The following is a 27,458-nucleotide window of genomic DNA, read 5'->3' on the forward strand; positions in this document are numbered from 1 at the left end:
CCATAGTTTACTATCTCCATAAATTAGGATAATCATAAGAAACAATCAAAATTAGATTTTTGAAATGATGTACAATTAGCTTTATGAAAAAGTATTTTTCTGCGTTCAAGGAACAGTATGAATTAAATTTTGTTATTATTATTTTTTTAAAATCGAACTACTGAAGTGAATGAACTTTTCAAGCCGTTTCCGAACTGGTTCCGTCCAGGTTCTGTGAAAGGCAGATCGGCTCAATATAGTTCAGCGCCCTGGCCATGACGTCACCGCAGAAAGAAGAAAAAGCCTCGGTTGGTACCTTGATGCTCGGACTTGCACCGAGCAGACGAACCGACGACCACTTTGACCAAAATGTCGCACGATGGGGAACAAAAGGTAAATAAACTAACAATAAGCAACTATCTATTTCAAAATATATACGATGATTTTTGTGTGTGTGTGTTTTGTTGTGGCATTCATTGCATATTTAAAACATGTCTGTAGACATGTCTACGTCGCGGAGGCATATTTATTTTATTTTATTTTTTTAAATGAACGATCGTTTGAGTTTATGTGGTTTTATTTACGATAAGCTAAAGAAAGGCAAAGTCACCTCATCGTCAAAGATTCAAAGTTACGTCATCAAGTATTGTACTGTGGTTCCATGAGAGGATTTAGACCTCACAAGAAGCAAGAAACTTTTGACGAGCCATACTGTTTTATTTCTATAATGTATGCTCATCCTATTTAGACACTAATAAGCGTGCCTCAATTTCCCTACAAAATGCAGTATATACAGTAAACGCATACGTATGTGTCTAATTGTGTGTATTACAGAGCAGCTCTTTGACATTAGTGCTAATGGTTGCTTCTGCAGCCATTGGAGGAACTCTGCAGTATGGATACAACCTGGCCATCATGAATGCACCCACTACTGTGAGTTTATTATTTTTTTTAAAGAAAAAATAAAAATAAGTAAAAGAAAGAAAAAAAAAAAACAGACACACACAAAAACACACACACACAAAGCTACATTGTTTTGCACACTCACTAGCCACAACACTTGCACAATATAGTGAGATTTAAAGAGTTGTAAATGAACCCTCCTTTTCAATGACAGGGGACACAATATTTTCTGTATATGTGTATTGACCATGCTTACTGGTAGTATTATGGTTCGCGGTGCATCGTACTGAGTGAGAGCTAATTTTGGTTACCTATGATGCAATGCAAGTTTTAAACTACTACATAGTACAACCACAACAACCATTGTTCAATGAATACCTCTGTGACTGTGTCACTCAAATTAGTCATTTTTTTTTCGCCTCTAGAGTCAATCATTAGTTTCAATGTGTCAAAAAAAAGCCCCAGTAAAGCAAATAATGTGTGCCTACTTTATAGTGTCTTGCAACACTATACTCTTGCAACAACTAACATTGTAAATCCTTTTCTTCTTCTGCTTCTTTTTTTTTGGTTTGTTTTATAGCTATTGCAAGTGTTCTTTTTTCCTTCTCAACATAAATTGAACAATAATACTTAACTTGGGTCGTCAGTATATTGTATGACTTCTGATTTGCAATTCAATTTGTTAGTAAAAAAAAAAAAAAAAAAAGAAATACATACAATAACAATGAAATGCGGGGGGAGTTGTGTATACTTAATAATATAATGAGATGATGTTCTCCTGATAAGTAAAAAAAACTTGTTTTCATTAGTATTTCACATGTAGGAGTGTAAAAACAGTATTTCCAGTACTTTTGTCAGTAGTTAATTATTTATAGTGCGACAACTCTGCAACACACACACATGTAAATATGTTTAACTTCAGTGGCGTTGGTGTCATGGTTAAATTGAAGACTCGCTTAATAAATGTCTCCGTTTGTGGATGTAAACAAAGAGGCAGAGCCAATGGTGAATGAGTGTCATCTTGAATCGCCTCGTGTTGTCTGTGGAGTCGGCAATGAGTGATGGCCCGTGGTGTCTTCTTCTTGCAGTTCATCCAGACCTTCATCAACGAGACCTTCGTGGAGCGCTGGGCCATCCAACTGGAGGACTACCAGGTGACTCTGGTGTGGACCATCATTGTCTCCATCTTCTCGTTAGGCGGCCTCGGGGGGGCTCTCATCGCGGGGCCCATGTCCATTCGCTTCGGGAGGTAACAACTACGCAAGCACAGGGAGAACATTCGCAGCCGCAAAAGAAGACCGGAGACGGAATTCCAACCCAGAACCGCAGGACTGTGATGCAGTCGTGCTAACCACCATGCTGCACCTGTGAAATAATCCATTGAAATTCCAAAGTTCGAGTGTCTTAATTCCCATCCTTCCACTTCCGCTCATTAGCTACAAATTAGACACACAGGTACAATGTAACGGGTTTTTCAAAATTCTGCATTTACAAAGATTATAATGATGATTTTGGATTAGGATTGGGAATTGATAAGAATTTAGCGCGTACCATTCCATTATCGATACTGCTTATCGATCCCATTCCTTATCGGTTCTCATTGTGGGAGGGAATGAAATAATACAAATGATATAATTGATGTGATTATACTGTATCATTCATTATATGATATGATAATGAAATTCTGCATATTGGAAGTAGTCCCCCTCCCCCACACTTTGACAAAATGTAAGTTTTGTAAGTGTTTCAAGTAGCTTCAGTATTATATTTTTGTGTGAAAAACAGCCAAATTTTAGATTGCTTCTGCCCTGATACTACGTCGGAAAGGTTTAGAACCAAAATACACTTCTTGCTTGTGATGTCATCCCTCATTTGCGACGTAAGCGGCATCGATAAACGGAATCGTCAGGCAAGATAACGATCGATTCCTAGGAATGGAATTACTTCTGTTTGAGATTCCCATCCCTACTTTGGATCAGTTTACAATATGTTCATGATTGTGGATGTAGTTTGCAGTGGTGCACAACCGCATTGCAAATCCCTGCATCTTCTCATTTTATTCATTTTGCTTTTCTTTTCCTTTGACAAGGAAAAAATGCCTGCTGCTCAGCAACATTTTCCTCCTTAGCGGTGCCCTCTTGGCTTTGACAAGCCGAGCCGCCGGGTCTGTTGAGATGATCATCTTGTCACGTGTCCTTATTGGAATAAATGCAGGTATGATAGTGTGCAGTCACGTAAGAGCTTAAGAACTTATGATACTCCGGTAGCTTCTGTCTGTCTTGCAGGAATCAGCATGAACGTGCAACCGATGTATTTTGGAGAAAGCGCACCAAAGCATCTCAGGGGGGCTGTGTCCTTGTCCTCTGCTGTTTTTACAGCCTTTGGAGTCGTGTTAGGACAAGTGGTGGGACTCAGGTGAGGATTTATGTACAGTAATAATAGTAACAATGATAATAAAGGCAGCACGGTGACTTAGTGGTTAGCACGTCTCTGCCTCACAGTTCTGAGGTTTATGGTTTGAATCCCGGCCTTCCTGTGTGCAGTTTCCATGTTCTCCCCATGCTCGCGTGGGTTTTCTTCAGTTAGCCAAAAAAAAATAATAATAATGCATAAATGTCTAAATATAAAGAAAAGAGCATATAGTGAAGCATGTAAAGTTACTAAAGCCTGGATCTTTCACTTATAGAGAGATTTTGGGCAGTGAGTCGTGTTGGCAGTATCTTCTTGCCAGTAATGCCATTCCTGGCTTGATTCAACTCTTTACCCTGCCCTGGTTCCCAGAAAGCCCCAGATACTTACTCATCGACAGGGGGGACAAGGAGGCCTGCATCGATGGTGAGTACGCTCACAAAAATAACATTTTAGGCTCTGATTCCCTTCCTTTTAACGTTAGTGAAACATGTAAGGTTACAAAATAAAAGCAAAACAAACAGCTTTTGCAGTGCTGGTTGACCTCTGACAATTTCTCCCTCTGATATATTTTAAATTTGTTATAACATCAGACCTTTATTACATGGACAGGTAATGGTTTACCATTCCTAACAATAATGTAAGAATAACCACTGTTAATATTACATTGTCCTTTTTCTTAGTATAGAGGGCAAAATAATATTTCTTACTTTCTTTTCAAGACTTCAACAGCACTTTATTTATGTATTTTTACTGTTTGTTTATTCATTTGCATTTTATTTTGCAACTTTCACACTAGGTAGAGCAACACTGGCTTTTATGTTTTTATTCCTGCGATTGTAGTTTGCATTGGTACAGAATGACATACTGAGGGTTGTTGCTATTATTTTTGGGTCTCTTTATTTAGCTACAAAAGGAGTCAGAATATTAGGAACAACTCTCAGTATGATCCAGTGCTTTTCTATACCACCACTCCAACCGCCATAACAAATACATTCTGTTGTAACGATAGTACCTTTCTGACAGTGTCAATCAAAACTCTTTTACTAAAGCTCTTGTCGTGTTTGTGGCCAGGAGTGTAACTTTTGTAACGTACTATCTCCAACTAATTGAAGACATTTGGAGAATAATCCAAACGTTATGAATGAATGGTGTCACGGTTGCCCGTGTTTAGTTCGTGACCTTTTGAGAATCATTCAATTTTCCTTCGTCACTTTTAACTCCCATCTGTAACATATTGCCCATTACAAAACGTGCAATTTGGCGTTCTTGCTCCTCCTCAGCTCTACGGCGGCTGCGTGGCTGCGAGGTCCAGAGCAGCGAGCTGGCTGAGATCCTGCAGGAACAAGCTGAAACCAACGGCATGAGGCCCAGCCGGCCTTGGGAGCTTTTTCGCGACCGCTCCGTGCGATGGCAGCTCGTCTCCGTCATGGTCATCAGCAGCGCAATGCAGCTTTGTGGCAACGACTCGGTACGACCTTTACTAATACCTCGCTGTGACGTGACGTAGTGTGAGGAGCGGTGTCACTGACACCAGCATTGGATCAAATGTTGTGGCCACAGTATCCTTACAAGTTATGTAGCAAGTTGATTAGAAATGTGAGAAGATCCATTGGCTGGTTTTCCATTTCCAAATAAAAAATTAATGCTTGTGAAGATGCATAAGAATGTGAATGGCAGCTTGCTACTGTCCAACACAAGGGAACTTGTCCATCTACTCCTGACCGCCACTTCATGAGGTAAACCTGCACAATCTTCAATAAGCGATCCAGTAAACAATCAAAGGTTGCATTCATTCAGCGTGCGGTTTTCCAATTGTCCGTGGATATAACAGGCCACTTTGTATGTTTAGTACAAAAGATGGATTATTAGGGAATTCGTTTTTTTACAGAAAACTAACTACAGACATTTATTGAGCATCTTGAGGCCTTGAGGCAATGGTGCAAACCACTGGTGGACCGTGCTGCGCCATCAGATTAAGTCCACTGACAATGTCAATCAAAGCTGAACATTATCATCGTTGTAAAGGAAGAATATTTGCTACAGCTCTTGATAATCTACAGATAATAAGGCTCAATGTTGATTGGCATTGTCTGAAAACTGAACCGAAACTGAATTATTGCGTCATTTGCAGTGTTTCTAATATTTTGGTTTCCTTAGCGACTTGATAATCAAGTTGATGAGAAGTGCTCACAGTGTGATGCAAATGAGAGAGCAGAAAGTTATGAGTCTCTGCTGACATTGTCAATCAAAACGGAATATTTCTGATACTCCTGTGGTGTTGGATCTCATTAGATTGCAAAGGTGTTACTAACGTTGTGGCCGGTGACTTTAAATTCTTTGGCCTAAAGTCGCCTTCAGTTTAACTGCATGCTTGATGGATTTATAGATGGGAGTATTAACTGAATTATGCTATAAACTTTGGAAGGCATGAACCCTTTGTTTGAATTTCAGACTCACACTATTGTTTTGTGTGACTGTTGTTATTTTGTACAGTTAGCATATACCGTTTTTAATTTTAGGACACTTTTTTCTCAAGATCTGATTCTCTTCTAAAACACATGTTCGTGTCTGCCTTCCAGATCTACTTCTATGCATCTTATGTTTTTAAAGAGGCTGGAATATCGAATGACCAAATCCAGTATGTGACAATCGGCACGGGCACGTGTGAATTCACAGCCTGCATCATGTGTGTAAGTAAGTTGCTTGGCCGCAAACTCTTACATAACAGCTACCCAGAAGAGCTGTTTGTCTAAAATTTTAATATGCGGAATCCTCCTCACGTGCATACAGGTTGACGCCTCACTTTCATTTGAACTTTGCCTTATTAACACACTGCTGTCGCTAGAGAAATTACATTCTTCCTTCATAATGACAACAAAGTTGTGATTAGCACTGTCAGAGATACAGTATTCATTTACCAATATGCTTATTATTGTGATTGTAGTTAGCAGTGTACTGTGTCACACTGGGAACGGTTGTGTATTTAAGCTGCAGGAGAGGGGAAATTGTATTCCTAATATGACATGTTTGCAGAACCTGCTGATCGAGCGCAAAGGTCGGAGGTTCATGCTGATGGGAGGCTTCATCTTCATGACCGTCTGGGCCGTTGTCTTCACCATTGCTTTGTCTTTTGAGGTACCCACTTTGTATTCTTCAAATGGCTTGTAGAGTCAGGTGTTGTGTGTTGCGGTACATGTACAGTTGAGATTTAAAAAAAAAACAATAATAATAAGTGTACACACCCCTGTTAAAACATCTGTTTGTTTTTTTGAATGGAAAGAGACAAAGATAAATCATTTCAAAACTTTTCCCACAATTAATGTGACCTATAACCTGTTCAACTCATTTTAAAAAAAAGGAAGTAATAAATAAACAACTGAGATCATGTTGCACAAGTGGGCACACCCTCTTTTGACTGAGTATGTGGCTGTGTTCAGAACGAACCACTCATATTTAAACTGATGTTAAATGAAGTCCGTACAACCCTGCCAACATTTAAACTGCCTCTGATTTACCTCCAAATGAAGCTTAGATGTTCTAGTAGACCTTTCCAGACTTTTTTTTTTATGTTTTATTTTTTTTGTTTTCGTGCTAACACAGACTGATTTGGAACTATTCACAATTCCCTCCACCTTGTCGAAGGCCCTAGTTGCAGTTGATGAAAAATAGTATAATGCTGCCACCACCAGGTTTCACTGTTGGTATGGTTTTCTTTTGGTGATGAACAGTGCTCTGTTTGTGCCAGATATACCTTTTGGAATTATAGCCAAAAATTCCACCTTGGTGTCAATATTTGAAATCTCTCAAACACATGTCGGAAAATGTGTTTGGTCCGATGAAAATGTTTGAATGTGATTGGTTAATTCTGAACACAGCCACATCCCTAGTTATGGAAGGGTGTGTACTCTTTTACAACCACATGATCACAGATGTTTATTTTTACTTCCCCTCTTGAAAAGATTTTTAAAAAATAATTCCCAATTGTGTTGTATGTTATAGGCTAAATGTCACACTAATGTTGGAAAATGTTTTGAAATGATTTATCTTGATCTCATTTTTTTGATACGACAAAAAACATTTGAACAGGGGTGTGTCGACTTTTTTTTTTTTCTTTTAAATCCCCTATTGATGATCATCCTCTCCTGTGCTTTCTGTTTCGAAGTGTAAAGCAGTGAAATCCAGACCTGATTTGATGTTGTCTTTCTGTGTTTACATTACATCGCTTTACTTTAACTGTGCACACTGTGATATCGCAACAGCACTTAATATCGTGGATGCCTTACTTAATCATGGCGTGTGTCTTCACCTACATCCTCAGCTTCGGCATGGGACCAGGTCAGTGGAAGAAAAAGATACAAATAGTGGTACAAGCATGAAATGTAAAGGTCTGAGTTAAGCCTTATACACTAGGTGGCTCAAAGATATAGTTGATATTTGACTAACTAAATTCAAAATTTCAACCCCAGACAAATATTAGGAACTGTTTATAAGGTACACAAATGAAGAGGCGATGTCATGACTACTTTTGATGAATGTTATGTATAAATGTATAGTTGTATAGTAATAGTATGTGTGTGATATACTGTATGCCAAATATGTATCTGATATATTTATCTTGTTAACTAATATGGTGTATCCACACCTGAATATATAAAAGATATAATTCTATGACTGAATTAGAAAAGACTTATGCATGTTTGGAGCTTTTGATTTCATAACTGAAACATAATGACATTTGTTAACATCAGTTGCTTTTGATCAGTACAAAAAAAAGTCCCTTTGAAACTCCCTGATGTTAATGTAAATGTTCCGCTTACAGCTGGTGTGACTGGAGTCCTGCCCACCGAACTCTTCAATCAAACTGCTCGGCCGGCGGCCTACATGATCGCCGGCTCCATGATGTGGCTCAACCTCTTCATTGTAGGAATGATTTTTCCATTTCTAGTGGTGAGGACACGCTCCTCTCCTTTCATTGAGCAAGTCACACAACTCACAAGCATGCATGGGGAATTTTTTTTTTTTTCTTTTTAATTGTTATTTTACAGTACTTTCAGCCTATTTTAGTTGTTTGTTTCACAAATTAATCTTATTTGTAATGTTGATCCGCAAACCAAATGAGCATAAGCAGGATAAATAAGTATGCCATACGATTAAAGGCGACTATTCCAGGGTGTATTCCGCCTCTGACACCAAAGTCATGAATGAATTACTTTCTCTCTATATTTTTATCTGTATTAATCCTAGTTTTGCATTTGCTTTCACATATGTTCACAAAATATTTTCAGCTATATATATATTTTTTTGTACATTTGAATTATTTGATTATTTTGACCAAAATACTGTAGTGTGAATACTATAATTTTACACTGGTCTAGCCTCTTTTAAGTTATTTCGAACTGCCCAAAATCCTTGCCGGTTAAATAGATCTTTATCATCATGAGATCCCAAATATAAGGAAGCGCAGTTATGCCATTTTTTTTTTTTTTTTTTAACGAGACAGGAAGTATTTTTCCACCAGTAAAAAAAATTAAAAAAAATAATAATAAAAAACTTCACTACATTGATAGCAGCATTTTGTTTTTATTTCTTTTACTGGCAGGCATTCAAATGATCTTTCGTGTGTAGTGCCAAAGCTTCACATGTATTGTTTTGTTTACTGGTGTAAACAAGCTTCCCACCTCAATAAATATAATACTTTTTGTTGTTGTTGTTGTTTTTGCTAGTAGAAATGGGCTTCCATACAAATCGGCGAATCCAGTCAAAAAACAAAACAAACACAAAAAAACAATAACGTGCATCCTAAATGGGTACTGCGAGTCCCCCTATCACTCAACGTGTTGCACTGCACAAAGTTTGAGAACTAGCTGAGACTGGCACAGACTTCCTTTAATAGAGTTTGAGTAGTGAAAAATCAATACACATGTACACACACTTGGGAGTGATTTTATACACTGATAGAAATCTTCCCTGTCGTGTTTTCTTTTGCAGAGCGAGATGCGCCAGTATTGCTTTGTGCCTTTCGGGACAGTGTGTCTGCTCTCTGCGCTGTACGTGGGGCTGGTGCTGCCGGAGACCAAGGGCAAGTCGTTATCAGCCATCACCGGCGAATTCCACAAGCTTAACTTCAAACACAAGGAGCAAGCGTACAGCAGTCAGAGTCAGTATCAACTGGGCGAAGTGTGTGCATCCACTGCCTTGTAGAGGCCTGCCATCATCACAACTAATTAGTCTAAAATTGCACTTTTGTATTTTCACTTATGTGCACTTTGATACTTGATTCAACTCCCACAAATATTCTGTGTTCCGCTAACTCTACAGCAGAAACATACATTTGTGTGTGCATGTAAACACACAACTGAGACCTCCAAATGATATATTGAGGTGTGGAGGACAGGCCTTGTTGTTATTTAGTCGAACAGTGTTTCCTAGCCTTTGTTGATTTAAAGGCACAGATTTTACGTATTTAAAAAATTTCACAGCACACCACCTAAAAAATTTGCCCAAAAAGTATATAATGAAATAATGATGATCTTGTCTCAATTTACTCACAAATTGACTGCAGTGGGAAATCTGGGACTGTTGAACACAAAACTATTAAAGATTTTTTTTTTTTAATTACAGTAAATAAGTGAGAACTTTCAGAGACCAATTAAGTGAAATTTGATCATTTCCCGAGGCACACCTTTCACTGATGAAGACTAAAAATTGCACATATGAATGTTCTCCCACCAGCTATTTTAATGATGACTGAAGATTATGAGCTTCTGTTTGCACACGTTTTAAATATGTGTTTATTTATCTCATATGTTCTACTTTGTGTTTTTAAATTCTCAACAAAATCCAATAAACTATATTGTGTTATACTTGTATTTGCCTGTATGTCACTACAACAGAATCCTTCTTGTTCCTGGATAATGAAGCAACAACATGCAGTAAATTGATACGATCTGTCATGCCAAACTATGCAAAAAGCTTGTTTTTGGTATCAAACTAGATGTGTTTTTAAGGTATTTGTATACGCACTAATAAAAACTAATACCATGAGATAAATTACACAAATTGTATACTACACAAAAATTGTACGGGTTGGAACATTTTTCCATGCATGCATCCAGTAATACGACCACCGACACTTTTGTCACACTTTTCACGACACTTCCCAATCGGGTGCTGAACTTCAGTCGGGGACAGAAAAACAATTAGCAACGCTGCTCCAATGTGAATTGGCGAGGCACAGGTAAGGAAATGATAAGGCTACTAAAACATCAAAACCCAAGCTGTCGAACGCTGCTCGCCTCACGTCTGCCGAAATCATGGCTGAAACAATATAAAACAAAGGAAATGTTCAGTATAGTGACAGGGTGAACCGCTGAAGATGTGCCGCTGATTTGCTCGTTACGGACGTCCCTCAAAGCGGGCTCTTGTTGTTCGCCTTTGATCCTGGACACCCACTTTTTGACCACGCTGTAGCCTATTTCAGCTTCCTCATACACCTTTTGCAACATTTTCAAAAAGTTTAGTGGTGGTTCCCAGTTCAAAGCAAGACATTGAATCACAGCTCTCTGCTTCTGTTGGGCATCCAATAATGTTTTATAGTCACTCATGCAATTTATCATGTCATACTCCACCCCCAACCTCAGAACTCTGAAGCTGATGTGCTAACCACCTATTTGTGTATCTAATTAAAATGTAATTAATGGTGCTGCTTATATTTGTTCCTTTTTCTGTTATCTGGTTATCAACACACTTTCCCAAGAGTTCTGTAATATTTGTTGTGTCAATTTAGACATCTTTTCCGAAACTTCCATCCATCCATTTTCTATACCACTTATCCTCATTGACGCCTACCCCAGCTGACGTTGGGTAAGAACATGCAAACTTCCCACAGAAAGGCCAAAGCACGGATTCAAACCGCCATCCTCAGAATTATGAGTGTGGATACGACTTTTACGCATTTTACGAGTTTATCGAGATTGCTCAGCCAATATTTTGCTTTGACTTGCGACCAAATATTTAAGCTGTATGGTAGCAGTGAACACACCTCACTTCACAAAAAGCAGCAGTTTGAAAAAAAAGAGGCTTCAAGGTGTTTAATGCCGCCCCTGAAGTTTGATGTCAAATTAAACATCAAACAAAGAGAATTACACTTCGTGTATTTAAAACAACCACACAACTTTGCCTTCCGCTAGCTTAGTGCTAACACACAATGCAAAATACCATAGACGAGCTAACGACACTCACAATGTTATAGTATAACCCACAAAGCAAAGGATTTGAACACAAACAGTGCATCAACACATGTAGACAGATAATATAACATCTTCAACCTATGCGAAAAATGACCAATATTACTGAACTTACAGTACAGGTAGTTGTGAAAGTCTTCTTCGTTTGCGTCTTCATGACTGTATTATACTGCTCCCGGTGGCCAACTTGCTCACACCAGAAGAAGACGCAATGAATTAATCATAATACATAAACTGTTGTATTCTTTACATTCTATTTAATTGTGTAATTATTATATGTGAAATAAAGTACAATATTATAAAATGTATTTTTTTATTTAAAAAAACTAATTGACACGAATAGAGAGTGGCTGGATCAGTCAGAGGCAGATGTGAAAGGATGAATAGTTTATTGATGAAAGGTAATGGCGGTGGTCCGAGGTGGGTTGGCAGGCGGCGGTGTGGACAGGTGGCAGGCAGTGGTGAGGACAGGCGGCTGGCTTGGCGGGAGGAATTACGTGGATCAGGAACATGGGGGAAAAACACACTGGAACAAGGTAGTGCTTGAATGAACAATTTCCTTTTTTTTTAAAATGGCTATTAATGCTACTTGGGGAAATAATAGGATGTGCGTACATTTGCACTTACCTGCCACAACATCAAGTACACACTCTAAAGATATCCAATACAGGAGTCAATTAAAAAAAAAAAAAAACATGTATAATTTATTCAGCTCGTGTATTAGCTCTCATTAGACTGTGCAAGTGAATCAAATGTACTGTGGTTAGTGCACAATAGGATGTTGTTCTGTCTGTGCAAACATTTGTAACAGAACGTGGAGAAAGTTCAAGTTTAATTGTAATCATTAAGCGCACGTTTGGACCACTTCAGTGAAACCTGACGCGGATGAATACAAGATAAAGTGATGTGTAATTACATTCAATATCTAACTAGCGTAAACACCAAACACTGATTAGTGTCCTTTCTCACATCAGCTGCAATATTGGAGACTTTATCTACTGGCCGTGGTGCGAGGAATCAGAGGCTTATAGCAGTGCGGGATTCAAATGTCCGTTATTGCTTCTCCAGTCGTGGTAAGATGTGAATTGCTTGGTCAACACAAATTTGCCTGTTGATTGACTGCACTATTACCATAATCCGGGGGGAACAGTAACACAATTCATTTCACTGACAACATTGTAATTCATGAATATGATTCTACATATGATTCCACAAGCTTTTGCGAGGCCGGTTTCTCTTTGGCTATAATGTTGGATGTTGGTATGTTCTCATGATAATTCTTCCAAGGTTGTTCACTTCACACCAATTGAACTGCAACTGAACTGTAATTCAAAAATGTATTGTACTTGAAAAGTAAAAAATGTAATACACTGGATTTAAAAAGTTTGAATTATGCTTAAATGTATTTTATGTTTTAAATGCTGGAAACTTAGCCTTCAAAAAGGGGTTTCAAGCTGTTTAATGCCACCGGTAGTTGAAGTTTAGTGTCAAACTTAACAACCACATACTGTACCTTTGCCTTAAAGTCTGCTTAATGGTAAACGCCATAGACAAACTAACAAAGAGCATCTATCTAGCAGTGTTACAACACTAAGAAATGAATATTTGAGCACGACGATACAAACAGACTGACAATGATACAAGCATATTATCAATATCCTCTGCAAAAAAAACAAAACATTACAACTTATTGAGTCACAGGAGTGGTGAAACTCTTCTTCTTTTGCATCTGCATGACTGTATTATACTGCCGCCTGGTGGCCAAATCATGCACACCAGAAGTAGCCACAGTCATTTCATTATAATGCACAAACTGTTTAATTATTTACATTCTAATCAAATATGTTGAGTAAATGATTTAGTAAAGTACATTATAGACTGGCATTTTCCTTAAATACATTACAATTTTATTTGAGGGGGGTGGGGGAGGGGGATTAATGGCACTCGTATCTCAAGGCCTCACTATATATTATACTGACACATTATTGTAAATATAATTACTCTTACACACACAGTATACAGTCAATCAAAAATTAAGTATCTTTACATTGATTGGTTTTGTATCTATAACATTAAAAAAAACGTATAAAATAAAAAAATCTACATAGCTTGTTGACAAAACATATTCATGGCTGGTATCATGATTTGTAATGTGTTATTACTTAAAATGTATGCAGCTAGTGAGATTAAAGTTACACCAAATGTGCAACGCTCCTATAACATGAGGACAAACTAAATGTCCCCAAATCAATCCATCAAATACTGTAGTACAGTGTTTTAAATAGTACGTTGTGGAATTATAGGAAAAAAAATAATCAATTAACAGCGCAGATGTCAGGGGCTTTTCCACTGCAGTTTATTGGATCCTTGTCTGTGGCAACAAGAGAGACTCAATAACAGAGTACAAAAACAAAGATTTATACTGTAGAAAAGTATGCGGCTTATACTGAAATATGTCCAAAGACATAACAAAACATGTAGCGCACGTTTTAAAAGCTTTTCTTTTTTTTTTTGTATGCGAGTTTTGTTTTGTATGACGATATAGTAAATACCAAGTTTAGATGCTGTACATTTTCTCTGTGTGTTTTGTAAAAAAAAAAAATAATAATAATAATAAAAGAAAAGAAAAATAAGTTCCAATGCAAGTCACGGTACAATTCGCCCAAAGACAACCTTTAAATCCACTGCTGTGCACAATCAGTATGTGGAAGGCACTTAGCAACAGACCAAAAGAAGAAAGCCAAACATTTCGGGCTGAATGAAAACAAACATCTCTTACAATTAGGTACCAATGTGAGTGAAGTAAAATTCACTTTGTCCTCAAATAACAAAACAAGCCTTCATGGCAGAGTGGATCACAACAAAATAACAAATAAAAAGCGTCATGCGGCTTACATTGGGACCGCGTGTAGTTGATTGACACTCAGCCAAAGATGTAACGCAACATAACTTAACAAGCTTCTAGCACAACAGACAAGGACAAAACTAAAACAATTTGCTTATGTACAGGTCCACCAATAACAAACCTCATTGGTTGGTTCAATATTTATATATATTTCTAGAATGTGCATATGGATGGTATATACAGTTGTTACAATTCATTATATAACCATAAATAATATAGAAACAGACAACACAGTTACTCTCTAATCAAAATAAAATGCAAGGAGATGGAACACACACACAGTTCACTTGGTGTGACAAACACATTGGCCAATGCAAACCAGACAAACAGAAATATTATTCGAAACGTGAGTTGTCGTATGACGAAATGTTCATCCTTCCCGTCTGAGCAGGCGCTCATATAGTCAAATATTCCCACATGATTCTTAAGCAAGATTCAATTAGACAATACAGTAGAAACCTCTCATTTCAGTTTCAGAGGAATGTTATATACGCAAAGACAGCTCATTTGAGTTTGTGATTGGTCCGGATGCTGCTTGATCACATTAACACACACACACACACACACACACACACACACACACACACACACACACACACGGAGTGAAACATAACTTACGAAAGCTTTAAATTTGACAAATCAAAAACATTTAGTTTCACATTTACACACACAAAGAAATCAAATTGCACCCAAAAGCAAGGGCATAAATAAGTTAATAAAATAGAATCTACATTTATTAAAATATATAATGATAATCTAGCTGACCTTGGTCCCCCGGTAAATGAACAGAAATGGAAGGAACACAAAGGATTTTGGGAACGTTGTTGTTTGGGGAACATAATTGCCAAAGGGCTCGTGGCGTGTTTCAGGTTTGAACTTTTGTGCCCGACTATTCTCCGCCAGAAGATGAGACCATTGCATCCCTTGTCGTTTTAGCTATGAAAAAAAAAAAATCAAAAAATCTTCTACAGCCTCATTCTTGATTTGTTTAAGCAAAAGACGTTAGGATTCAAACGCAAATGTGAAACGCAAACTAGAAAGTGCCTTTTAACTTTCGTCTTCTGTCGGTGCTTTGCTTCTTTTTGCGACTAAAGCAAACGCGAACAATAATGTGTTAGCTTGCATTGAACAAATTCAAATTCTTGAATCTGCGATTGATTAAACAACCCCCCCCCCCCCCCGCCGGGAAAACAGAGCAATATAAATACAAACTTAAGCGCTGCCCATTGCTCTGAAAGCCAAGATGGTTTCAGAAGAGTCAACGGGCGAGTCGGGTGCATTCGTTGATTCGTCACGTCCAGGAACATGTGCAGCTACGAAAGCTCAAAGAAAAATCAAAGCAACCAAACGTTTTTTTTTTTTCCCCCCAAACAATGATACGGTACAAAGGGGAGATCATCTTCATGTCTTTTCGTTATAAAGATAATTACAAGACCGTATATGCACTTTCCATACTCTGAAAAAGTAGAAAAAGTAGGAATCATATGGCAGTCTGGCAAAAATATACAGATTAAGCAAGAGAAGTAGTCTTGAGGCAAAGTTATTAGCTTGTCAAAAACGGAGCAACTTCGGTGGGCAACCTGGCATCGAAGGGAACGTCAGAGACCAAGCGTGCGTGTCACTTCCCTCCAAAGTCCAACCCGCTATGACCCGCGTCTGCATCCACCAGCGAGGAAGCGAAGGCCGACTGCACTATCTGGAAGCCGAAAGACTCTAGCAGAGACATGCTCTGCTGAGGCGAGAAGGGGGCCAGCTCGCTCAAACCAGACCCGGACCCCGCCTGGGCCCTGGGGGTTTTGTGTACTCTGTGCTGGTGTTTCCTGAGGTAGGACTTGGTGCGAAAGGCCTGACCGCAGATGCCGCAGTTGAATTTCTTCTCAGGGTCCATCTTGGCTTTGGGACCCTCCGGAGAGCCCAGGGCTCCCGCAGAGGTTCCGTTGCAGGCCAACGAGGGCATCTCCTGCTCCGACCGGTCTGATTTGTGTGGAGACTTCATTTCATCACAGTTGGAAAGTTCCCCAAAAGAAGGATCTGATTCTTCAGACTCCAGATGAGGGCATTTCTCTCCATTTTCTTGTCCGTCTACGGGAGACAGGATGCGGGGTGGGAGGTAAGAGGAGAAAATGGGGGAAAGAAAGGCTTGCATTAGGACAACTGGTTTATATAAAACAGGCTAGATGAGATAAATCAAATAGCAACTGGATCCTGTGAAGTTTCCACCAAGCATTCAGCTTGGGTTCAATTCAGTACAGTATGTATTTTTCAAATAAAATTTCTGATTTCAATCGATTTTTTTCCCCTCATAAAAAAAAACAAAAGTCAATTCCAATGACATACAAAACACATTTTGCTATTTGTTTTTGTTCCCCATGTGGGATTTGCTTTGTCCTTGTGCCAAGTTTTGAATGGTTTTTTTTTACAGCATTTTCCCCCCCCCCCCTCAGCATTAAGTTGCATAAGCTTCTACAGAAATATATATATTTTTTTTCTTTACTTTAAGATGTGAAAATGCTTCCTATTGGGGAAAGAAGTCCCTGTTGTCAAAACATGTACAGTATGTAAATACAATCCTTAATAAATTAACATTTGGAATCTTTTACATAAATTCAGTTAACAATTTGACATAAAATGAGTCATCAAACTGCATGCCTCGGTTGGTCCAAATTTCTCTCGTCGAAAAGTGAAGCCCACCGTACACAGAGTAACGTGGCCAAATGCACCTGAACTGGATAATCGCAAACAAATTACAGCCGAGGACTCTCACCCACAAACCTGGCTATTGACCCTCGCACACATACCAACTCGCTGCAACTGCAAAACAGCCACGCCTGGTGTTCTTACTGGGAAACAATGTTTTGAGTCACCAAATTATACAGTATACTTTACTCTTAATATTCTTAATGAGCCACAAACAACTATTTCAAGGAAGAAGCAGTGTGCCCTGGCGGCTGTAGCTATAGTATAATAATAAAAAGAGAGGAACTGGATGAGAATAAAGGGAGTGTATTATATTTGAGAGGCTCTTGGCAATTTCGGTGACAGAGGCTTTCCACGCTTGGCTTTTTAGCCATATGTGCATCTGAAATTATTAATATAGTTGGGTATATAGTGTCCGCGTACGGCTTGGGACCGGCCGGCTGGCTCTTGCTTTGTACCCGTAACCGTACTTTTTGTTGTGAAAGCTCATGCGATGCCTCATTTTTGATTGGCCATCACTTCTGCGTTGATGTAATTTTGCTGCAATTCAAATTACAAACCCCACCAAAACTAGCTGCCGACGGTCAGCCACTCATGAAAACTAGTTGCAGAATCCCACTCATTGCGCAAAGGTTCAGGAGCGCTTATCCTCGTCGCTCAGTGTGTAATGGGCCTAACGCTGCACACTCCTCCAGTTCTCTCACACTCTTTTCTCATGCACAGTTGTGGTAATCAGAATCATCTTTATTTGCCAAGTATGTCCAAAACCCGGCAAGGCAACATAGGCAAAATATTTGCAGCCTGGAAGCACATACTTCGGGTCAAAAGTTTCCAACATGTTGATAAATCACTGCTTTTACAATGTTCGGCACGATTGACTATGATTGCCTACCTCCGGGCTCAATTCTTATCATATGTGAAAGGATGTCAAAATGATTTCGCTCATATTGTCTGTCTCAGCAGGAATTAAGTTCAGCTGCGCTCACCCAACTGGTAAGTCTCACATCATGCACCTGCCCCACCCGACTCCTGCTGGACTGTACTGACCTGCAGCAGGCCCGTGGACGGGGAAAGCGGGTACCCCACCGGAGCGACACTCCCAGAAATACGGAGACCTGCCTGTCTTCCCTACAAGCAGCTCTGGCTGAGGGCCCAAGGCTGGAGGGCCAGGCTGTGGGAGAACTTGATGTCCAGAAAGCCCATGAAAGCGAGCCCCTGCCTCTGCCGAGGAGAGCGCCAGCTGACGACTGCCGTCTACAAAACCACCCATCCAGGAAGAGGTAGGACAGACATAAGAGGCCAGCAGACACCACAGAAACAGAATTACCTTCTGACGTGCTGGAAACAGAACACAATCAACACAGGGAATTCAAATGTTTCCCTTCACAAAATCTTTAAACCCCTCCAAAGCCAATTCCACACAACATGTTCCCAGGATCATCAATCAACCGTCAACCTATGACAGCAGTAGATTTTCCTCACTTGGGATGTAACGGTGACAATGAACATGCACGTGCCATGAGCATGCTGGAAGACGTGCTCATTTTCCAGAATGAGGCAGCAGCAAACAACCATACAACTGTCAACAGATAAATAGTGTTTTTTCTCAAAGAGTGGCTGGGGGCAAGTAATTCTTTACTTAAGTTTCCTCATCAGCACATAAAAGGCACCTGCCTGAACAGCACAGTTGAAGCAGACAAGCGCAAGCCCTCTGGCGAAGTTATTTACGTTTGCACTTCCTGCAAGGCTGCAATACCATGATGATGTGTATTTTGTTGTACGTTTTATGAATTAAGTGATTTGGTTCTTTCTAACCCATTTCTCATGGCTGGCCATCTATACAGCTGTGATTCCCAAACACAAATGTGTTCATCTATCTATGCCAGGAACGTGACAGGCAGAACATTTCAATACTCTTCCACTCGACGGCAGAAGGTACATAATTAACTTAAATTGAGTCAATTGAAACAAGATCATTGTTACTTCAGTATAAAGTGTTCTACTACTATTCAAAGGGGAGGGGGACTGAGCCCTTACCCAAATAGCAAAAATTTCAAGTAATTGGCGCTGGTCCCCCAAAAACGGCTTATAACTGGCCTATAGAGGCCACAAGATAGTGCCAAAGCACTACTTTTAGGTAGATCTGTGCATTTAGGCCACACTCACAGATATCACATACATATACCATTTTTTTTAATTCACATTTGAAAGCGGCCTGATTCCAATCTGAAAATATTAAAATTCATGCATTTTTTAGGCTTTTTTTCTATTTATGCTGCCATGATGCATATCCCAATTGTGTCACCACCTGTCATTTATCCCTATGGTGCCGATTTGAGGTGAGTACTATTAGTTAGTTATTATTATCAGTTAGTTAGTTATTAGTACTATTGAGGCAGGCCACTTTTTGAGGATAAGCTTATACATGTGCCCAGCAACACTTTCAGAATTGCTGTGTTGCTCCTCTCATTTGTCTTAATTGTAAAATGGATGTGTCAACATTGTTCTTCTTTTTTTTTTAAACCATGTTTTGGCTTAAAGGTCACAATCTTCAGTGAGGTTTGTGAACCCTTTGGAATTTTTTATATTTCTGCATAAATTGGTCATTAATTGTAGTACTATCCACTGACAATAGCAAGCTGTCCAGGCCCTGAAGAAGAAAGCACACGCATACCATGATGCTCCCTACACCATGCTTCACAGTTGGGCTAACGTTTTGATGTTAGTGCGCTGTGCCATTTTTCCTCCACAAATGGTGTTGCGCATTCCCCCCGAACAATTCAACTTCGATTTCATCTGTCTGCAGAATAGTTTGCCAGTAATGCTGTGGAACATCCAAGTGCTCTTTAACAAACTTCAAACATGCAGCCATTATTTTTTTTAAAGACATCAACAGCTTCCTCAGTGTTCACCCATGAACCCCTTTCTTGTTTAATGTATGACAGATTTGTCAACCAAGATGTTGGCATATGCCAGTGATTTCTGTAGGACTTCAGCTGACACACTAGGGTTCTTTTTTACCTCATTGAGCATTCTGTGCTGTGCAGTCATCTTTACAGGACGGCCACTCTTGGAAGAGAAGCAACAGTGCTGAACTTTCTTCATTTATAGACAATTTGTCTAACCGTGGACTCATCAACAAAAAGACTGAGAAACTTTTGTAACCTTTTCCAGCTTTATAAAAGTCAACAATTCTTAATTGTATGTCATCTTAGAGCTCTTTTCAGTAAGGCATGGTACACGAGGCAATACTTAATGAAAATCATGTCTGATTGATTGAACTCCAGGTTGGCTCTGATTAACTCTTGGAGAATCCGTAGCCCAGAGGTTCACTTACTTTTTTGTCTTTTTATTTGATTTTATTCTTGTGATTTAGATCTAGATCAGACCACACCTTTATGACCAATTTATGCAGAAATTTAAGAAATTCCAAAAGGGTTCACATTTTTTCCTCCCACTGTGTAGTCTATGCCATCTCCGAGGTTTTGTCCAACGAAACCAGAGCAAATGGTGAACGCAATATTACAAAACATGCAGCACCGCATTGCGGACAAGCTGGTAACGGACCAGCCACGCAACAAACCATATGCAGCCATGGCCATGCCGGACACAGACAGACAGCCAAATAGGCCACATGATTATTAGCAAACCATGTCCAGAACAAGGTGCAAACAACTGCATTAACCGCTGATTGTGACAACAGGAAATGGTGCAGAAAAAGCGGCTCATTTAGGTCTGTGACACTTCAAGATGACGTAGCACAGACAATCAATCAACACACACACAGTGAGTGACAAGCTTGAAGTAGCATAGGCTGATGTGCGCTTGTGTTTTAAGCAAAACACAAAGATGCAGCAACTCATTTGATCTAAAAATTAAAAAGCAGCAGAGCCAATTGAAAGCTAGAGACATTAATATTTTGGGATGGGCCCAGCGACTGCTTGCCTTCCACTGAGCACTGGTGTCCCATGTGGTAAGGTGTGCCGTTGTGCATCTGTAGTTCCCCGCTTGGCTCAGGGAAGGTATGCAACGTGGCAGAAGGTGGAAGTGAGGAGCCATGGTGTGTCTTTGTATGCACCTTAAGGTAGGAGGCAGTTGAGAAACCTGCGACCAGGAAGAGCACAAACAAGGCAGTCGTTTGCAAACCGGCGGCCTTCACAGAGACTGACTATGATCACCTGGATTGGTTTGACCACAATAACAATAACAGTAGTGATTGGATAGAACTATCCAGAGGAACGATGTAAAATGAGGCAATAATGTATCATCTGTACTACAGTAAACCACATGGTCATCAATTAGTATAAAATAGGGATACACGAATACCACTTTTATTTTTTATTGGGGGGGCAGAGTACGAGTGCAAGTACTTACTATGAGTACTCACTGATACAGAGTACCAATACCAATGCAGCTTGTAATTGTGATGAAAATGTGTTTTACTTTAACCAAATATTGTTTAAAAAAACACAAACATGAAATTTACATGAACATGACATAAGTTTCACTCAAACATAATACTTTTGAGAGTAACAACTTGTCAATACTGACATTGTAACATGCAGCTGCATGTTTTTCAAACAAGCTTTCCACACATTTCACATAAATGTGCTACCTGTAACACAAGGCATTTTAGTTATGTGGTGTGTCTGTCTGAACACTATGGGCTCTATGTAGAAGGAGCACATAGAAAGGAATGAAGAAGAACATGGAGTCTGGTGGATATAAATAAGTACTGCGACCTTAGTGATGATAAGCAGTAGAGAAAATGGATGGATGGATGGATGGATGGAATACAGATACCATGTTACCTCTGTATGTTAACTACAAACTACAGTGCGTAAGAAGAAATACAAGACTGCTTCTTGAGAATACCACAACTTAAAATTGAACTGTGACAGGAAAACTGAAGTGATAGTTAAATCACACCATGGTTTACGTGACTTTACGGCCGCAGCTTTGTGATGGGAGGGCGGCCGGCTCAGCCAGAGCTGAACAGCGCAGAGCGCAGCGGGCAACGGCTCAAAACTTGGTGCTTGGTGGACGACCCGACATCGCAACTCGCAAGACGGTCGCCTCCGTTGCCGCCCGAGCAGAGGATAATTTGCAGCAGGCTAAAAGTGTTGGGAGCTGTGTTTGCATTCATGTACTCCACAAGGCTGACATGTCTAGTACCCGGAAAGTATGACAGACTGGTGAAGTGGTATCAGTGTTGTAGTAACGGTGCATTTTTGTGGGCATCCGTACTAATAGTCAAGTTGGTAGTTGGCAAATTGTAGCCGCAGCTAACTACAGAACTACAAAAAAAACATTGTTACCATGTAAAATTATTCTAAAGTTATAAAGTAAGGACAACCAGTATAGGAACTGAATGAATGATTTACAGTGGAACCTGTTAACCAAACGTCCCTGAGGTCATAGAATTTGGAATTCTACCTAAATCTCTGTGAGAAACATGCCTTAAGAGCAATTTTTTCCCCAACCTTTATGGAGCCAAGGCACATATTTTACAATTGAAAAATCTCACGGCACACCAACAACCAAAAATATTACTGTATGTACTTCCTGCGATCTAATAAGAGCATCTATTTGTTCTATCTGTCACTATACCTCCCTGGTATAAATAGATGAACAAAGATACATTGTTTCTTGTAAAAAAAATTTTTTTGGAGCAATTAAGTAACATTTTATAATTTCCCACAACATACCTGAAGAGTGCTCACGGCACACTAATGTGCCCCGCCCAGGCACACTGGTTGAGAATCACTGCTCAAGAGTCATGTCAGACTTCCGCATATTGCACATTATCTCGGCATACCACGCTTTACTGAGCATCAAAAGGAATAAGTACACACTTTTTTTCCTTTAGCTTATTCCTCAACAAGGTGTTAAAAGAATATGAGAAGGGGAATATACACCAGAAGTAATGTAACGACACAATCAAAGCAGTAAGACTCCAGCGTCAGCATACACATTGTGTTCTGTTTACCAGTGGTTACATTACTTTTCCACTCGTATGAACATTGAGAATATAAAAATCTGTTGCAGTGCCTGTACAGTAAATAATTTGTCACTCACTTATCCCAAACTAAAGTGTTGACACCAATTAGACAGCAACTGTCTCGCAATCAATTTGAAAGACACACTAGACGCTGCCGCCAACATTCATCTAATTAACTGGGTATTGGAAGCCACATGCAAAATGAAAGCTCAAAACACTATGACAATATCACGCCTGGCTTGGTTGGGTGCAAAAAGAAACAGTGGATCAATGCTGGGTCTTCTGTTATGGCTCTAATGTGGCTATTTTGCGGGATGTCTGTGTAAAAAGGGGGTTTAGATGTGGGTTTCAAGATTACAGTGAACCACATGGGATCATAGTTTGGAGTCCATGTAGGGTTTAAACCATCAATATCATAATTTTCTTAGAGGGGGGAGTTATGCGTACGGTTGGGTGTGAATGACTTACCTTTGTTGCAAATGCCGCAGTAGTTGTGTGTTCCTTCGCTGTGTTTCTTGAGGTGGTCCGACATGTAGGCCGCTCGGAGGAACTTGCCGCAAACTTTGCAGGGAATTTTGTCCTCATGACATGCAAGGTGTGACCTGAGGCGATCTCTTGTAGCAAAAGAGGCATTACAAATCTGCAACAGACCAAACGACAGGTGTAAGTTTACAGTTTTAACACTATCAAGCCATTCAACTGAAGTATCTTTCATATCACCTGGCACTTGTGGGGTCTCTCTGTTGTGTGGACTTGTTTGATATGCCCGTTCAGGTGATCTGGTCTGAAGGGTAAAAAAAATATACATTATGTTTGTGTAGTAGGCCTACAGTACACAAATACGACAGTTGTGCCATATTTAAGCATTTTCTCTCCCTTGTGACCAAAAGACAGCAAAGCCAGAAGACGTCTCTGAAAGATTATTCTGAGCGATTATCTAGCGGCATGTGGTGTGTTAGGAGTGATTGTGATGTGAAATGGAACGATAGCCAATAAGCACCTGAAGCTCATGCTATTTGCCAGACATAAATTGAGGTAACAGACCTGTGAGGCGGATGGATTATCTTGGCAAAGGAGAATTGCTTACTAAAAGATTTAGAGAGCTTTGTGAACAATATTTGAGCGAAATGGGACATTTAGTGTACATAGGAAAAGTCTTAAACTTTGAGTTCAGCACATACAAAAATAGTAGCAAAAACAAAAAGTGTTGCATTTATATTTGAATTCAGTATAGTTGATGTGAGTATGTAGGAAGAGAAGTGCCAAAGATGGAAGTACGGGTTACTCGAAAACAAGGAAGGCCAAGTACCAGATCGAAAGACTGTATGAAATCAATTTTGAAAAAAAAAGAAAAGAAAGAGGTAGACAAAAGGAGCTCTTCTCACAGGAACATTTGGAGATGGATCCTCCAAAATGACGACCCCCCCCCCCCCCCCCCACCTGTCCCCCAATTTCAAATTTGTCCTCAAAAGGCCAACATGGTGGCCCTCGATGGCATCATCATGTTTCCATCCTCTGATTGGTTGGTCAGAGCCAAACTGATTATAGCTAAGCTCGAATAACAAAACGTCTGTAGCGATCTGCATACACAAATACATTTATTCATCAGCATCTCTGGTGAGTAGGATGTATTTGAACCAAATGTTTTATGTTTTCCTGTTAGATAAAATATTGATTCTGAAATGCTGCAGAAGATGTACTTGGCACGGTTGCTTGCGGCTATATTTGTTTTTTGTACAGTGCTGATGGTTTCCATGTGACGTAAAGTGGTGGTATTAAGAGGTGGATTAAGTCCGCACTGAAGGCCCAAGTACCAAATGCACAGCCTGCCACTGTACATGCTGGTATTTATGCTGTATATGAAAAAGTTCACACGAAAGCAGAATTCTAAGCGAATATGTTTACAAGACATCAGTTGGTGCTGTCAAAAGGAGCTGACTGACAGGTCTACGGGCTGATTTGCTGCTTCCAGTCTTGGCACCAGAATCACAGTAATTACAACGTGCAAAAAAAAAAAAAAGAAGCAAACTGACCTGGAAAAACCTTTGCCACAACTCTGACACACGTACGGTTTGCCCACGGAACCGTCGTGGGAGCGCACGTGATAGGACATCCTGTCTTTGCGTTTGAAACGCAGACCGCACACATTGCACGCGTACGGCTTCTCCCCGGAATGGGACAGCTTGTGTCGATTCAGGTGGTACACGTCGCGGAACACCTTGCCGCATATGTCACAGCCGACGTGCCGCCGGGTCCTCTCGCGCTTGCGGCCGTTGTCCAGCGCCAGCCCCCCGTGGAACTGCGCGTCGTTCTCCTGGCCCATCAGAGCCATGCCGCCCGGCGTCGAGCGGCCTCCAACGATGGCTCCGTGTTGGGCTTCGTGGTTCTTCAGGCGCGAGGCTTCCGTGAAGGCTTTGCCGCAAGCGCCGCACGGAAAGAGCACCATGTTTTTCTGCGGGCTGTGATTGAAGCGGACGGGCTCCTCTGGGCCGCTCGCCTTCTTGGGTCGCCCTCTGCCCCTCTTCGAACCGACGTCGTGATGCAACGTCGTTGTTTCGGGCGACACTGGCAGACCGTCGACGGGCTGCAGGATGGGAATCGATCCCTCGGCGGCGTTCTCCAGTAGCACGGCGGCCGCGGCTGCGGCTTCGCTCCCATCCACCTGATGTCCATTGTTAGCCAAGCCTACCAGCGCCGTCCCGTTCACCAAATCCTGCTGCTGGGCCACCGAGAAGCCCAGCTCTGCGGATCCGGTGGCCTGGAAAAGGCTGGCGTTTCCCCCCCGAGAGGACGGGACGAGGATTTGCACATTGGATTGTTTGATGACCTCCTGGCATATCTCGATGACCGAGCGCATCAGCAAAAACTTGGCAGCTGTCATCAACTCCGGGAAGCACTCGAGCCGCACCACGATCCTAGACGTGTAAGCGAAGTCTAAGATGTCTTTGAAAACTTTGGGGCTGATGGTGTGCATCTCCAGCTCCCTGGCGTCGCCGTCCTCCGGCTGACGGCCGAACACCGACTCGAAGTACTCGCTGCACGCCGCGAGCACCGCCTTGTGCGCGGGGAAGCTCTCCTCGCCGACGCGCAGGATCACGTCGCAGAACCTGCCTCCATCTTTCCTCTGGACGTCGAGGTTGTGTAGCATCTCCGCGCTGTGCTTGCTCACCTGGTAGGTGTACGAAGAAGTCCAAGACGGCTCCGATAGCTTCTCCATGCCGAATGCATCCACCGGCGAGGGTCGGAGGAGGAGGAAATAAAGAATGCGTTTGCAATTCGGAACGGAGCCGTGGAGGAGAGCTAGCTAGAAAATCCCCCCGAACCGACCGCTCCTCCCCGTCGTTGGCTTGACGGGATCTAACGTTTCGACGCTAGCATTAGCAGCTGGCTAAAGATGGCAGCCTCCAGCTTCCTGTGCACTTTGACCCGGGTTTCTTGATGGGTGGGTGGTGGGGGTCGCTCGTATATTTGTTTGATTTATTATTTTGTCAGGAAGGCTTATAACGCCCGTCTTTGTTTTTATTCACCTAATTCCCGTTTCACGTCCCTATTATGGAGAATGAGAAGTACTCCAGGAATCCTTTTAATCACGTTGGGTAAATTTTAACGCGCAGGTCTGCTCTTCCTGTTTGTGTGACAAAAACCCCTCCCCCCACCGAGCGTCGACCTCAAAGCTTTTTCTGCTCGACAATCGACATGTTGACCTGAGCATGGCCCTGAGGGACAGTTGTTGTTCCCCCCCCCCCCCCCTTAGATTTCATATAAAAATCTCTGATTAGTCAAAGCTTCATTAAAAAAAAATTGTGAACAAAATAAGATATCTTCAATTTAGTGTTAATTTTTTTAATTTAAGGATTTCCCCAACATATAGATTAAGGGTGTATCAGTTATGTTCTTCCCGCTAATATTGTTTTGCAGATTATGTAGTTTTCTAATTTTCAACAAAATGTATTAAAAATGTATTACTATACGAACAACCAAAATGAGTGAGAGTAACACTTTTAGGCTCAGTTTTACAGAAGGTACATCGATGTCAAGAAATTTTTAGATATCAGTGGTAGATGGGTACATATGTAAAAATGTAAAATGTAATTCTGTGACACGTCACGATTCAGCAGCAACCTGTCAATTTGAATGTCCACGGAACCAACGTAATAATATAGCCAACAACATTATTAAGCTGCTAATTCTTTCATCCCATTTAAGGTAGATGAACACCGAACCATACAAAAACCTGGCAAGCAAAATCAGATTGGTAATGGTTGGGCACACTGGATAATGTGGTTAATTTTCGTGCACCTGTGCTTCCGAGTCG

General features: G+C 40.6%; 2 protein-coding genes across 3 annotated transcripts; one reads left to right on the forward strand and one right to left on the reverse strand.

The window, feature by feature from the left end:
* Nucleotides 1-272: 272 nt before the first annotated feature.
* slc2a11a (solute carrier family 2 member 11a) lies at nucleotides 273-10,266 on the forward strand. The gene is made up of 12 exons (XM_061783927.1): nucleotides 273-372; nucleotides 814-912; nucleotides 1,971-2,131; nucleotides 2,972-3,096; nucleotides 3,168-3,297; nucleotides 3,569-3,717; nucleotides 4,575-4,762; nucleotides 5,874-5,984; nucleotides 6,328-6,429; nucleotides 7,554-7,629; nucleotides 8,114-8,241; nucleotides 9,283-10,266. The coding sequence occupies exons 1-12, from the start codon at nucleotides 349-351 to the stop codon at nucleotides 9,493-9,495; spliced, it is 1,506 nt and encodes a 501-aa protein (XP_061639911.1). The 5' UTR covers nucleotides 273-348; the 3' UTR covers nucleotides 9,496-10,266.
* A 3,608-nt stretch (nucleotides 10,267-13,874) lies between these two features.
* Nucleotides 13,875-26,893, reverse strand: patz1 (POZ/BTB and AT hook containing zinc finger 1). Of its 2 annotated transcripts, XM_061783924.1 has the most exons (6): nucleotides 25,177-26,893; nucleotides 23,864-23,927; nucleotides 23,612-23,783; nucleotides 21,088-21,246; nucleotides 18,190-18,396; nucleotides 13,875-16,527 (listed from the first exon to the last, which is right to left on the reverse strand). In XM_061783924.1, exons 1-6 carry the CDS (start codon nucleotides 26,358-26,360, stop codon nucleotides 16,064-16,066), a joined length of 2,250 nt encoding a protein of 749 aa, XP_061639908.1. In that variant the 5' UTR covers nucleotides 26,361-26,893; the 3' UTR covers nucleotides 13,875-16,063. The 2 variants fall into 2 exon arrangements, with proteins under 2 accessions (XP_061639908.1, XP_061639910.1); XM_061783926.1 differs by lacking the exons at nucleotides 18,190-18,396; nucleotides 21,088-21,246 and having other exon boundaries at nucleotides 25,177-26,888.
* Between the last annotated feature and the right edge of the window lie 565 nt (nucleotides 26,894-27,458).

The sequence above is a fragment of the Phyllopteryx taeniolatus genome, chromosome 9 (assembly GCF_024500385.1).
Source record: "Phyllopteryx taeniolatus isolate TA_2022b chromosome 9, UOR_Ptae_1.2, whole genome shotgun sequence".
Lineage (NCBI taxonomy): Eukaryota > Metazoa > Chordata > Actinopteri > Syngnathiformes > Syngnathidae > Phyllopteryx > Phyllopteryx taeniolatus.

Bases quoted from the DNA above. Each gene is read 5' to 3' on its own strand.
- slc2a11a (XM_061783927.1), top strand. From the start codon at position 349: ATGTCGCACGATGGGGAACAAAAG. The intron at 2,132-2,971 runs GTAACAACTACG...TCCTTTGACAAG, and splicing joins ATGTCCATTCGCTTCGGGAG to GAAAAAATGCCTGCTGCTCA. The intron at 8,242-9,282 runs GTGAGGACACGC...TTTCTTTTGCAG, and splicing joins TGATTTTTCCATTTCTAGTG to AGCGAGATGCGCCAGTATTG.
- patz1 (XM_061783924.1), bottom strand. From the start codon at position 26,360: ATGGAGAAGCTATCGGAGCCGTCTTGGACTTCTTCGTACACCTACCAG. The intron at 23,784-23,863 runs GTGATATGAAAG...GGTCTGTTGCAG, and splicing joins AGAGACCCCACAAGTGCCAG to ATTTGTAATGCCTCTTTTGC. The intron at 18,397-21,087 runs GCAAGCAGTCGC...GTGGTTTTGTAG, and splicing joins ACACCAGTGCTCAGTGGAAG to ACGGCAGTCGTCAGCTGGCG.